Source organism: Agelaius tricolor, unplaced genomic scaffold (genome assembly GCF_023055355.1).
Source record: "Agelaius tricolor isolate 1412-34295 unplaced genomic scaffold, bAgeTri1.0.p SCAF_7, whole genome shotgun sequence".
In the NCBI taxonomy this organism is placed as follows: Eukaryota; Metazoa; Chordata; class Aves; order Passeriformes; family Icteridae; genus Agelaius; species Agelaius tricolor.
In genome coordinates, this window is record NW_027269267.1 from 30,775,559 (window position 1) to 30,789,461 (window position 13,903).

The following is a 13,903-nucleotide window of genomic DNA, read 5'->3' on the forward strand; positions in this document are numbered from 1 at the left end:
CTGTTTTGTGCTAATATAAAACTCTTTGGTTGGAAGTACAAAGCTGCCTGAGGTCTTCAAAGGTGCTTAAAGTTTTAAAGGTGCTTAAAATGAGCTGTCTTCACTTGCAGCTAATAAAACTTCCTGAGCTTTCATTCTCAGTGTCTATGCCATGACAAAAACTACAAGGGAAAATACTTGGTATTGCTAACTGGGTGCCCGACACCATTCAAGTCTGTGGCTAAGATTAAAAGTCTAAAGTGAATCACATAGTTCAACAGTCACAGGAAAATGTGTGCAAGTCCTGCAATAAAGCCTTTTGGCTATTTTATTTTATTCTACAAATAAAGACAACTGTCCATCATTAAATGGAAAAAAATAATAGTTTGAGTTGTATATAGCATGAAACAGTAGTTCCCTTCACAAAAACATTTCTAATTCATTAGTTTATTACAAAATACCCACTCACAAAAAAACACAAGCACAATCTTTATACTTGTGAAATGAGTTGATATTTCATATACAAAATAATTTCCACATAATTCCATATAATTTTATTTTATATAGAAATAGGTCATTATTACAACAGCTGTACAATACACTACTTTTTATTTAATAATTACATAAAATCTTTCTTAGAAACATATCAACGGAAAACATACAAAAAAAGCGAAAAGTGCATTTTCTTTTTTTTTTCCTCCAAAGGAAAATTTAATCCCAAATGTTATAATGAAAGAGATATGTAATAGTCTGCAGCATCCCAAGTCAGTGGGCCAAAACACAGTGCATATTTCTCAGAGACTTGGAGTGGGTGAGTTTAGGTTGAAGAAGGATTCATGTTGTACTACTGGAGAATTGCATGATTGTGCTTACAATTTGAGTTCTCCTTTGCAATCACAATTCATGTAGGAAACAGTCCAGTGTGGGTTGTGGGTTTGTTTTTTTTGGTTGGTTTGTTTTTAGTAATGAAGAACAGTTAGGGTAAGCTGCATAATACTTTTCAGATTCTAAATCAAGGGTTATGAGCTGTAGACCATCTTCACCAATGGCTGGGCTTTCTCCTCCATTGGATGTGCTAATTTGGCCACAAGAATAAAGAAACAAACTTCTCTTTACAGAAAGTGCCTAGTTTTCTCATCTGTGCAGTTGTGCAAAATAATAACAATAATCATAATAAAAATAATCTCTTGTTCTCTCCTCGATAGACCTTTGACGCAGTGCTTTTCATACACAAAAGAAGAACTGAAACAGTGAAGGCCAAGTACCTCATGAGTCTGTTGGCAGTCTTTTGGAATTGCCAGATGGCTTCCAGAGTGACACGCCGGGACTGACCGCCTCTTCCCGTGCTCCCAGCGGTGATGGAGGCTGCACAGGATAGTGCTCCTTGTGATTTTGCTCTGTCAGTACAGCCTGTGCTCACGACACAGCGCAAACGGAAGCCAGCGTGCCGGAATGCGCTGTCCGTGGCAGTCTGCACTCTGGGCGTACTTCTGTCATAGAGCTTGGAAAGAAATGCTTGTGCAAAAGCCAGAACAGTAAGTACAAAGTCATTCTCTTCTGCCCCATGTGCCCATTGGTTAAAGCTAATCGTGCATTGATTGTGCTGGTGGGACTCTATCGCAGTGGCTGTGGTAAATTTGATGATTCTGATAAACTATTCCTTCTTCTTGATGTTAGCTGTTGCTGTTGTTGCTGCTGCTGCTGCTGTGTCTGATGATACCCCATATTTCCTTGCTGTGGTGAGTAAGATGGCAGGAGCAAAGAATCGGGTTGTTCATTGTGCAAAGAACTTGGTGTTTGCACCTACAGATAAAATAAAATTTATCATGGTGTTTGATTCTTTCATGCGTTAATGCTCTTTGTCCTCAGGTTACAGGATGCTTAGAAATACTATTGGTTTGCTGGCTTCTATTTCTGGAGCTGTTTGGCATGAGGTTAGCTTAACTAATGCTAGAAGGAATGGACATAAATTGCAACAAAGAACATTGAAATGGTTTTCTCACAGTAATGCACTGCCTGGGATGTGCAGGTTATCCTGAAAAGCCTGTTTGGGAACCGCGTGGGTGAACATGTCAGAAATGACATGGATGGATGGAATAAATGAAACAGCATTTTCTAATGTGCCTCATGCTGTCCCTTCTAGCCCTTCCTTTTCCTGAGCTTACAGTTGGGTGTGACCTTGCAGTGTTGAAGCTGATGTGAATTTTGCAGATGCTTTATTTGAAACAGTATCTGCCAGACTTTTTTCATTAATTCTCAGGCTATGATAAGGATTTCATTTCAATAACAAAGTTTAATAATTTGAGGTTGGTTATACTCTTTCAGTGATGCCAGTGGATATGTGACCAGGTTTCAAAGACTCAGTCCAGCTCCTGTTGAACTAATACAGACACACTTCATTTCCCCCCTTTACTTTAGTATGTGTTGAATTAGGTCAAAAATAAGTATTTTTACATATTCAAATCACCTGGTTCTTCCAGGCAACGTGCTCCACTTTATCTTCTTTGCCTTGTGGAGTTGAGAAAATATGTTAGTTTCCTGAAGGGATCCAGATATCTGATCCAGATCTATTTTATGTTGATGCCGGTAATTAAAAATCATCTTTTGACTTGTAAACTAAGCAAATTTTATACTGAATAAAGAGAACAGAACAAATCCTAAGGCATTGATTTTCTCCAGCTGGAAATAAACTTTAAATATATCCAAGATAATCTGATTATGCTTTAAATGTACAGAATTAGTAACTTCCTTTTAAATATTCTGATTGTTCCCACTGCTCCCTTGCTGTACTAGTACCGGCCACTGTAGCAGTGTGTCACATGTCAGAATCTCTTAAATGGACATTTCTGCCAGGATCAGGCTCCAGCAGAAACCTGGGGCCCCATTTGCAAAGCCCACTCACCTTGGTACTCTTTACACATCATCCTCTTTGTCCTACCTGCAGGTAGCGTTGTTGCTGATGCTGTTGGTGCTGGAGTTGCATAGGTGGCAAAGAGGATGGCTGGGAAGGTGGGGTAGTGGTGAACCCTTGGTTTAACACTGCTTGTCCCATCAGTACAATTGGAGAGCTGCTGCTGGAAGTCTGCACTTCCAAACTTTGAAACATTTGTTGGGTTTGAGAATACCTATGGAAGAAAGAAGCAAAACAATCAAGAACAAAGTGTTGGAAACAAAGGTCTTCTCTTAAAAGGGGGATGGCAATCCCTAGTCTTCCTAAATCATAGAATCACAGCATGCTGACCTTAAAGACTGTCTAGTGCCAACCCACCTCCCATGGGCAGGGACATCTTCCACTAGACCAGGTTGCTCAGAGCCCCATCCACCAATCTGGCTTTAAACACTTACAGGCATAGGGAACCCACCACTTCTCTGGGCAACCTGTTTCAGTGCCTCACCACCCTCACAGTAAAGAATTTCTTCCTAATATCTAATCCAAACCTGCCCTCTTTCAGTTTTAATTCACTACCTTTTGTCCTATTCCAATATGCTCTTGTAAAAAGTCCCTCCCCTTCTCTCTTGTAGCCTCTTTTAGATAGTGGAAGGCTGCTGTAAGGTCTCCCCGTGCCTTCTCTTCTTCAGCCTAAACCCCCCAGATAATTCCCAATAAATGATTCCAGTGCATGGGACCTGCTAATATGAACAGCACTACTGGCAGCACTGCTTTCCCTTGCTCTGTGCATGAGCTGGGCTTGGAGGGAAGAATACATCTCACCTCAAAATCCAGATCACATTTTAGATTCATTAAGGATTCTAGTTTATGCACATCTTGTCTTCAGCCACAGCATTCACATCCCCAGCTCATTAAACCAAATGGCCTTTGATTCTGTTTTAATATGCTGAGCCCTGAACTGCAGCAAGAAAGAAGAAATGCACCTCCTGTCCTGCTGCCTGTGCTCCCCTGTGGGGGTGGTGATCTCCTGCAGACACAAGGCTAGGGTTGATTACTTCCTAAGCTGCTCATACACATATTGCCACATAGCAGCAGTTCCCATCACCATGAGCCCTGCTCTAGGAACAGAAGAAACCTCTAGAAACCCTCTGGAACGAGGGATGTGACAGAACCAAAATACTCATCTCCTCTTGCCATTCTGCTTTTGCAAAGCAAAACTTAAATTTGTGTTGTTTTGTGGAAGGCTGTGGGCAAAACCACAATGGAACTATTGCCAACCCAGCCTAATTCTGTTTCTCCTGTAAAGGGTGATGAGATCATAGCGTGGCTTGTGTTCACTCAACAGCTGTTCAACATTAGGGTTTAGTTAGAAACGCTACAGTCTGAGTACTTGTATGAGGATGTGAGCTCTTATAAAGGGGTCCCATGAGTCAAGTCTACATGAACTGGGAGATGCATCTTTGCAAATAAGGCCTCTTTTATTCAGAGGCTTAAAAGCAGAGCTACAATATTTACATTTGACAAATTATCTCAAGATAATTTTAAACAACAATAATGATGTTTAAAAAAAAACAAGTACTGAATACCTACATTCCTGAGGTAACATTAGAAGAGTAGTGTTTTGTAAAAAGAATTATTTTTAAAGGAATGATGTGCAAACAGTTGCTTATTATTTTATCAGTTCACAATTAAGTACAGTGACAAAAAACAGCTTAAAAAAGGGTATATTTTGACCAGTGTGTTCTGCCTCCTTCATCTAAGTTTTGAGGAGATGAAACAACTGAGGTGATGCTTTCTATTTTCACCAATCATTTAACTGAGCCAGTGCTGACTTTCTCACATTTACCTTTGGTGGGTCAGAAGTTCTAGTGCTGAAGCAGGCAGCATGTGAGGGACAAAAATTCCCCCAGCCATGGCTTGTTAAAACGCCACTGGCACTTTGTGTTTCTCTCTGTCACTCTTCCTGATATGACCAGGCAGGATAAGGCTGACCCAGATGCTGGAAGGCAGGCTCAGCACAGTAACACATTCCCAATATTTATAACTACTTCATCATCTTACAAAAGAAGGCTACTTCCCCTCAAAAGCAACTTTGATGTTTTATCTTTGACAAGGCACGTACTTGGCCTGGGATCCCGCCATGCTGAGGTCTGAAGGGTGTCTTGCATTACAGGACCCAGGCATCATGGGCTGAATAGGCTGGCTAAGCAACAATCTGGCACATGAGGGAAAAAAAAAAGACATTGCTGGAAGAGAAGGACCATACAAATCCCACAGTGTGCAAAGAGAAGCGGCATTTTCACAGGCACCAGGCTGAGTGTGAGGAGGTCTGACCCCGCTGCTGGCTGTGGCAGGCGCGTCCTGGGCACTGCGAGGCGGAGGCTGGGGCAGCGCCTACCCTCTGGGCCGATCCGGGTGCCCGACATACACCTCATAAATCACACTTTTTACCATTATTATCTGCTAGGTATATGGATGCTTGAATAATATTTTACAACTTCGATTTAATTCACCTTGTGGTCTTCAAAACCAGCAGCAAGGTATCAGTTTTCATAACGTTACTGGTTGACGCAGCTACAGTTTGGGAGTTTTAATCCACCCGTGCATTCCTGCAGTCCCAAGAGCTGGAGTGCACCGCGCCCGCTGTTCCCGCCGGGCAGGGCTGTAAGCCCAGCCCTCAGCCCTCCGATTGCGGAGCCCGCCCGCCCGTACCTGAGCTGCTGGTCGTGGCTGCAGCCGGCGGGCGCGGGGGTGCCGCCGCGGGACAGGCCGCCAGGGGGCGCCGCGGGGCCGCTGCCGCCTGAGGCGAACGGCGCGGACGCGGGCGCGGGGCGGGGCGGGGCGCGGCCGCCGCCCGGCGCCAGCTCCGCGCTCCGCGCCGCCTTCGGGCCCTGCAAGAGAAGCGGAGAGAGCGGGGAGACAGCCCGGCTGCGGCACCAGTGGCTGGCGGTGCCGCCAGCCGGCTCCTGCCACCGTACGCGAAACGACTGTCATAGCCACGGCTGCCCCAGGCCCGCTTCTGCCGACCGGCAAACCTAAACGACCCCCCCCAGTTAAGGCAGGAGCGAAGTTAAGTGAGGAGCTGCCGCCGAGCCCCATGATAGGAAGAGATCAAAGAAAAAAAAGTGGTGTTTTTCCTCCCGCCACCCCCATTTCACAGAATGACTGAACAGGTCGGGTTGGAAAGGACCACAGTGGGACAATCTGGTCAGGCCTCCCTCCTCCAGCAGGGCCATTCCAGAGCACAGGCACAGGATCGTGTCCACAGGCACAGAAGCGTGTCCAGACGGGTGTTGAGAATCTCCAGTGAGGGAGACTCCACACCCTCTCGGGCCAACCTGTTCCAGTGCATGGTCACTCACACAGTGACAAAGAAGTTCTTCCTTATATTCTGGTGGAACTTTCTGGGCATCAGTTTCTGCCCCTTGCCCTGTATTTGTTATACACTCTCTACTTTAATAGAGTCATTATAACACAGGTATGAAGGAGGTGAAATGCTACAGCTGTGGGCTCAGAAGACAATAATGGAAATATGCTTGCCACACAATCGGGAAGCAGAGGAGCTCAGTTTTCTGTGAAGGGAGGTACAACAGGTGGGTGGAAGACCAAACACTGGAAATGTTGAGAAACCAGCAGTTTGAGCAAAAAGCCAAACCTAATAGCTTTCACAGATCTCAGTTACTGCTCAGGCTGAACTTTATTTTGCTCTGCAGGAACCTGTTAACGTTCACAGCCTGAGGGTCTCAAAAGAATCTCAATGTATTCTGTGTGCCACCACAGCAGACAGGCTTTGTTGCATTGGTGGTGTCCGACTGGGCTCAGGGAGCAAGTATTCTGAGAGGTCTCACTATTTCAAGTTTCCAGTGTGATCAGTCACAGGTTTCTTTCAGGACCACCCGAAGACCAGTAAGTCACTGACACATTTTCCATGCCCCCCTGTTCCAATTTCAAGCTGAAACAGCTGCTCAAGTAACCCTCCTGGCTGAGATTTTAGAAAAAGGCTTTAAGGTAAGGTAAATGCTGTAGGGAAACCCTTTTTATAGGCTGCCCTTTTACAGAAGCATAAGAAAGGGAAGGCAAAGGCATAGTTACAGGACTGACATGATTTTACTCGCTTGCTTAAGAACAGCTCAGTGTCTCCTTTCCATCTAAATGCTTCTCTGTTCAAAGAAATGATTACCTGGCTCGATATCACACTTGCTTCTCTCAGTGACTGCTGGTTGGTTGTTTGTGAAGATGTGATTTGTCCTTGAAGTTGAGAACTGGGGACAAGCTGCTGCTGAGAAAGGGTCCCTGACCTCTGCTGTAGCTGTTGTGGGTCCAGCTGCTGAGTATTGCTAAAGCTCAGGGACACTGTTGGCTGCTGTAAGATCATCTGGAAAAGAAGAAGGGAGGATTTATTTACATAGCCCAGATGTTTTGAATAATGAATGTGACAGAAGTAAATCCAAAGGTATATTCTAAAATAAAGTTACCACATTTCTGGAATCACAACACATCTACTGTTAGTTGGAAATCACCTATCATTCCTGCATTAACAGCTCTACTGTCTCTAGTTTCTTGGTTTCTTGTTCTGCAAGTGCACCCATTACTTGTGAAATGTGTCTACAAGGTGCAAGTCCTTCTCCATGGGGCAGGCACAACCCTCTTAAGAGTATTTCCCAGTACATTCACTGTGTTCTGGGGCATCCTGACCAAAGAGAAGAGAGTAACTCCATGTCTTTTCAGTCCTTTCAACAAAATCCACCTGCCTTTCAGACAGAACTATCTTTGAATTCGTCTCTGGAAATTCGACACTTTACACCCAGCTGAGTTGTCAAATGTTTTTAATGAGGCCACAGTCAGGCCAGAGCTCTCCAAGCTGAATGGCCGTGTCCTTATCATTGACAGGATGTGTAAACAGACAGTCACTGTCATTTATCTGATTTCCCATCAGGTAACTGTCACCTGGTGTTCTTCCTAACTGTGCCATGCATTTGACTTGTGTAAAAGAGCTAGCAGCTCTTCTCTTAGTGTTTCTGTAAATGATGTCCTCTCTACTTTTGCATTTCAAGATGAAGCTTTCTTTAAAAGTTACAGGACTTGGGAATTTTTGCTCTTCTAGGGGCTATTTCTTTTATTACAGCTGTGAAGAGGGAAAACTAATCTTTTAAAACAATGCATTATTAATGCCACAGGCTCTTTTTGCAGTATTTCAGACCTAGCCTTTCTGCCACCAAGGGCTGTATGGAGATACATATCCTACACTGTTGACGTAATTTTTGGATCTGATTCTGATTCCACACCACTGCTACATGTATGGAACTTCATTAATTTAAGTGGAGCTACTTAATTTTTAAATGAAATCAGAATCACAATTGTTCTCTTCATTATTCATCCATCAGTCTCATGCCTAGCAGTACATCTGAGGTATGCCCAGTAATTAGTACACCTTTGTGCAGCTTATTGCTGTATTAACAATTCCCTAAACTATCATGTCCCCTCTAATTTTTCCTGGAAAAAGCCCATAGCTTTCTCTAAAGGCCCAGCATAATGTATTGCTTTTCTCTGCAAAAGTATGGCTTGATCCATCATGGTTGTACTTATTTATCTAGCTTTAAAATCACAACTTATTTAAATATGATAAATTTTTAATTAATTTTTGTGTGCCAAGATTTTACCCAGGAAAAAAGGTACAGACAAAGCTTACATTAATCATCTGGGAGAAGGGGACAATTAAGGAAAAGCAACATCTTGTTTCAGGTGCTGCAGGCTAACCACATCTCAGAGATGTCTGATAGGAATAAATGGGTCAAGTGACAGGGTTGGGGCTGCTGCTTGCAGCAGGTCTGAAACTAGCTCTGAGTGTTTTCTGTTAAAAACACTGCTCACTGAGTTTGGAGCCATTACATATCAGAAAGACAGATGGTCTTGCAACTTCTGCCAAGTAAATAGGTCTTATTATGAATAAATCAAAGACAAATATAATGAAAATTCATTTTCTTGTTTATTTTCTGTACATAAAAGCTAAGTTTTGGACATGTTTAGTACATGAACTCACTTGATTAGCCCTAGCCGTGAGATGGGTCGCCATTGATATAAAATTGGATATAAAATTCAGAACAGGCAAAACAAGTGGTGCATGTGAAAAAAGTGATGGGAAGGGAGTGTGGACCCACTGGTACTGGAGAGATCACTGCAAATTAAGACCTTTAGGAGGATTAGCTTAGTGTCCTTGTACGTGGCACACAGCACTGGAGAAACACTCAGTTCACCCAGTGCAAATTCAACACTATCAAGGTGAATGTCAGGTGGGGTGTGAACTTGCAGCAGACTACTTATTTAGCACGAACCTCCCTGTGTGCTTACTTCACTTCCAGATGAAGGCCAAGGAGTTTATCCTCCAAAGAAAGCAGAGTAACCTACTTTGCAATTACCAGAGTGTGCCACTGGGTAGGAACGTGCACAGTTAATGGTTGGCAGCTAACACACCATAAATTTAGAACCAAGTTTATCCCAGTAGGCCAATTTCATTTGTTCATGTGTTCGTACCCTGAGAGGGCTCTGAGTGTTTCATACCTGGGGACCCTCTGTTGCCATTATAATGGCCAAAGCAGCATTGTTACCCTCTGGACATAAATGACCTGGAAAAAACAAGCTTAGAGCAGGAAGCAATGGTGGCCATGTCCCTGCAGAACTGAAAACTCAAGAGTTAACCTGACAGAGGATCGAAGCATGAAATTTCCACTTGTTAGTTAAACCTAAAAGCTTAATTTGTACAAAATTAATGGTGGTTTTTCATAATGTGCCTCTTTTGTGATAGTCTTGTCTGTGTTCCCCCAAAATGCTGAAATACAGCAGCTTTAAATAACAAGAAAAACCTTTTCATAAAAAATCAAATCTTTCCCTTAGTAGATAAATTAGCAGCCCCCTAACTGTATTGCTGCTAATGACATGTCTCGTTGGTGATTTTGTGGACTGCAAGGTCAGTGAAGCATCTTACAAACATTTTTTAATTGGCCAGATTGTTAACATACACAGCAAAGCAGCAAGGGAGAGGAGGGACCCTCTGACACTGCTGCTCCCTCATTCCAAGATAGAAGGGCCCTACAGCTAATGGCTGAACCACACTGACAAGGCATCCTGAGGAAAACATCTCTTTGACTCTACCTGTCCTTTGGATAATCAGGGCATTATAGCTTTTGGGCTCATCATTACAGGCATCAAGACTCTTTCTTTATGTAAAATATATAAAGATGAGAAGCACAGCACTGGGAAGCTGAGATTCATGACTTCGAAGAGATTCTGCTTTGCAAATGATGGGTGGCTGTGGATGGTCTTGATTGTAGTTCTTGCAAGCTGGTCAGGCTCAGCCTTTCTGCCTTCCTCTTGCATCTGTGAATCATTAGCTAGACTGTTCAAACTAGAGCAGACACAGCATCCTTCAGACTTCTGAGGTTACTCTTCCTGTTCTTGTCCTTCGTTGTCAGGAAGAGCAGTAACAGGGATCTAATGGGGTTTTGAACACTTTTATTCAGGGCCTGCAACCCTCCTGACAGTTTCATCTTTCTCTGCACAAGGCTCCTGCAACAGTTTCAAATGCAGACTACTGTGCTCAACATCTGTCTGTCTGGGAAAGCATTTCTTGGTGGACTGCTGTACTCAGTTTTGAAGATCTCTGAAGGAAATGGAAATCAAGCTTAATTCTCCATGGAGCTACCTGTACACTTCTATGTGGAAGGGAGTGAACCAGTGGGGATGATAGGCTAATAAATCAGCTAATAGGGGAAAAGCAGGGAACACTTTCCCCTTTTCAGACAGCCTACATCACTCCCCCACACTTACAGCTCTATTATGCAGTGTATTAAAGACACCAGAAATGTGCTTGATAGTAGCCAGTTTGTTACTATGCATTTTAGCTTTGATAGTAGACACAGATCAATGTCTGCAGACATCCAGCTCCCTGAATGATGAAATCTGTGCAGCAAAGCACGTGGTTGGATTTCTGATTTAACAGTTTACTCCTCGCTGCTTGTGAGTCACAAAAGAGCTGCATGCAAAAGTGTGCAGCTTTCTTTCAAATTGCCCCTAGCCAAGAAAGACAAAAATTATTCCTCATCTATCCTTGCAACATCACAGTAATTTCTTTCTGTGTTTTTTGTTTTTTTTACCTAGAGAAAGTGGGAGAAGTAAAAGGTCCTGGCCAGGAGTCAGTGTGACCACTTCCATCTCATCACCCTGTTTGATTGCTCTGAGGAGACCAAAAAGTACACAAAATACAGGGGATGTGTTCTCCATCCATCATTGCTGGATGATCCCCATCCAGCATTGCCATTTAAGGCAAATATGCAGCCCCCTGCATTTCCAAGCTCTTTCCATTCTCCCTGCCTCTCAGGACTGCATCTGTAGTAAGCTGGAAATTGGTAGGTACTGACACTTGTAGAGAACTTGTAATGGTCTGAAAATACTTGGTCCAACCTGGTGCAGTTTTTATGGGAGAGGACATTACCCAGATGGTGTAAGTCAGAGCTACAAACTGGTAAGGGGAAGGGGGGAAATACAGATCACCCCAGCATTTATTTACCCTCTGGGACTCTGCCTGAGCTCCCTGTGAGTGGACTTGAGAATCTGTCCCATGCACCCTAATGCATATAGGAGACAGCTTTCTAAAAACAAAATCTGTTTCTTGCTTATAATAATGTGCTCTGAAATTTTATTTTTGCCTGAATGATGAGAAAAGAGTGTGTATGATTATTAAAGACGTCACCAGGAGAGAGTAATGGTTGTCACCCAATTAAAAAGAGAGGAAGTGAGAATATCATGTCTCTTGATAGTCATAATAACAATAATAGCTTTCAGATATGTGACATGATTCTGAACTGAACACCTGTTAATTGCATAGAGACTTTCTCTTCCCATTAATCAAAGTCAGTGGAGAATCAATAGAAGAAACACATTGAAACTAAACCTGGTCTCCCTATGTGATTGTATGGCAGCAGGAACAGGGAGTTCTGGGTTTGGAACCCGCAGCTGCTGTGTTGTCTTACAGCAGTGCACATGCAGCACCTTAGGTGGCAAAGTTTCTAATTTGGCTTTGCTGATCCCTTAATTACCTAAACATACAATCCCAATTTGTTAATGTGTGAAACTGCATTTCACAGATGCTGATGATGGGTGAAAGTCTATTTCAGTGTGGAAGTTGCAAGCAAAATTCCCACTGACTTCTGTAGGTCCCATCCTGTTTGTAAAATACTCTTGAGATTTTTGTTTCCTTGACAAAGCTTGTCTTCTAAAATCATCTTGTTAGTAGAATACTCACCAAGTCCCCAGTGCCACATTACTAGCAAGGATCATTTAACGTGGCATTTATAGTTAAATTATGAGGAATATAGCAGTAATCACCCACATTCAAAAAACTTCCATAAAACAGGATGATTTGTCCACTTCTTGTTAAAGGAAACCTGTGATCTACTAAACTGCACTTACTATTATTTTTGAGGTTTGGTAGATGTAAGGGGTACAAAGCACATACTGTATCAGAGAATTCTACCTCTGTGTAGGAGGTGTCAAAGGAAGAAGCAGAGCAGGCTCAGTCAGATTCACCCTAAAGGCTTAAGCCTGTCTGGTGAAGAAAAAATTCAGATGCCTCCAAAGGTGTGAGCAAATGAACATCAGCAGAATTTCAGGGGTTTTAATGTGACAAGGAAGCCTGAACTTCAACATTCTTTCTACTACAGCTGCTCAGTCTGAAGACTTGGTTGATAAAGTAATAAAATGCTATTGTAAATGACCCTAATTATTCTCCTCCTCCTAAAGCTGAGGTATTCCTACCTTCTCGTCTTCCAGAGAGCTCTTAAACCTTTCCTGACATAGGTTACTCAAGAGCCTTTTAGAGGGCATCATCCCTCTAAAATTCAGATGACCTACTTTCCATGTGTCCAGATATCCTGGACTCTGGAAGAATTTTAATTTGCCAAGCCTATCAACAGAGAGAGGATGCTTGACTCTGTCCCTTCCAGTAGTTACACACCTGTACACTGGAGTCTTGGACCAGGCAGAGCTGCTCCTGGATCTTCTGGAGCTCCTCCTGCTGCCAGCGGATGTTGGCCTGCAGGATCCGTGTCCGCTGCTCCAGCTGGTCCTTGATGGTCTGGAACATGCTGAATTGTGCCGAGAACTGGGGGGAGGAAATAAAAAAAGAGGGAGGGGGGGGAATCAGTCATTCTAATACAAGCAGGCCACAGTAGAACATTGTTCTGTAAGGAGTTACTGGTCTCTTGATTGTAAACCACAGCTAAAAAATAAAAATGTCTTTGTAATATACTAACATGTAGACAGAGACATCTTGTCTATTTTCAGGGTTATGCATATTTATTAAATTTCCTCAGCTAGAATGATCTGCTTACAGTTAACCATGTTCTGTTGTAAGGACTGTTTTTGGGAGTATGCTACTTTAAAATATCAAGAGCATCTTTACTGGATGGCAAATGAGTGCATTATTTTCATTAGCTTGTAGTTTGGAGCCCTTAGTGTGGCATAACAGTATAATCCAGATGTGTTTTACTAATGCTTTCCTTTCTCAGAACAGAAATAGCAGTTCTGCAGTGCTTTGTTCTGCTGATGACTTACTAAGGCATCACACAATAGACCACAATAAACATTTTCTAGATTTGTACAGCTGAGTAGTACTTAAATGACAAGAAATACTCATTAAGTTATTTTTATATGTGATATAAAATGAATAGCTCAACTCAGTGGAAGAAAGGCTGTTCTAAATAATAGTAAAAAATGGAGATCATTAATCAAGGTCAAGAAGCAGGTGCAACCTCCAATAGCAGCAATACTGGCACAAACTGAAATAATCAAGAGTTGTGGAGAGGACTAACAGCAATAAATCCCTAGTATTTGGTGCTTTCAGGTATGATTCAAAGTTCACCAAAGTTAATTATTACTTTAATAGGCTTTGGAATAATTGCTTTTGATAAGCTCATATTCCAAAAGTAAAAAAGACAGTCTTTGAAAAAAAGAACAAAACCCTTCAAAAAATCTTTTTAA

At 42.6% G+C, this 13,903-nt stretch overlaps 1 protein-coding gene across 4 annotated transcripts in view; it reads right to left on the reverse strand.

The window, feature by feature from the left end:
• Positions 1–275: 275 nt before the first annotated feature.
• Positions 276–13,903, reverse strand: part of NPAS2 (neuronal PAS domain protein 2) — a 105,858-nt gene continuing 92,230 nt past the window's right edge. For all 4 annotated transcript variants that reach the window (XM_071430796.1, XM_071430795.1, XM_071430794.1 and 1 more), the window contains 6 exons: positions 12,879–13,025; positions 7,050–7,244; positions 5,582–5,760; positions 4,992–5,084; positions 2,918–3,104; positions 276–1,782 (listed from right to left, as the gene is read on the reverse strand). In XM_071430796.1, the coding sequence (XP_071286897.1) occupies positions 1,594–1,782; positions 2,918–3,104; positions 4,992–5,084; positions 5,582–5,760; positions 7,050–7,244; positions 12,879–13,025 (990 nt within the window). In that variant the 3' untranslated portion in view covers positions 276–1,593. The remainder of the gene's footprint in view (positions 1,783–2,917; positions 3,105–4,991; positions 5,085–5,581; positions 5,761–7,049; positions 7,245–12,878; positions 13,026–13,903) is intronic.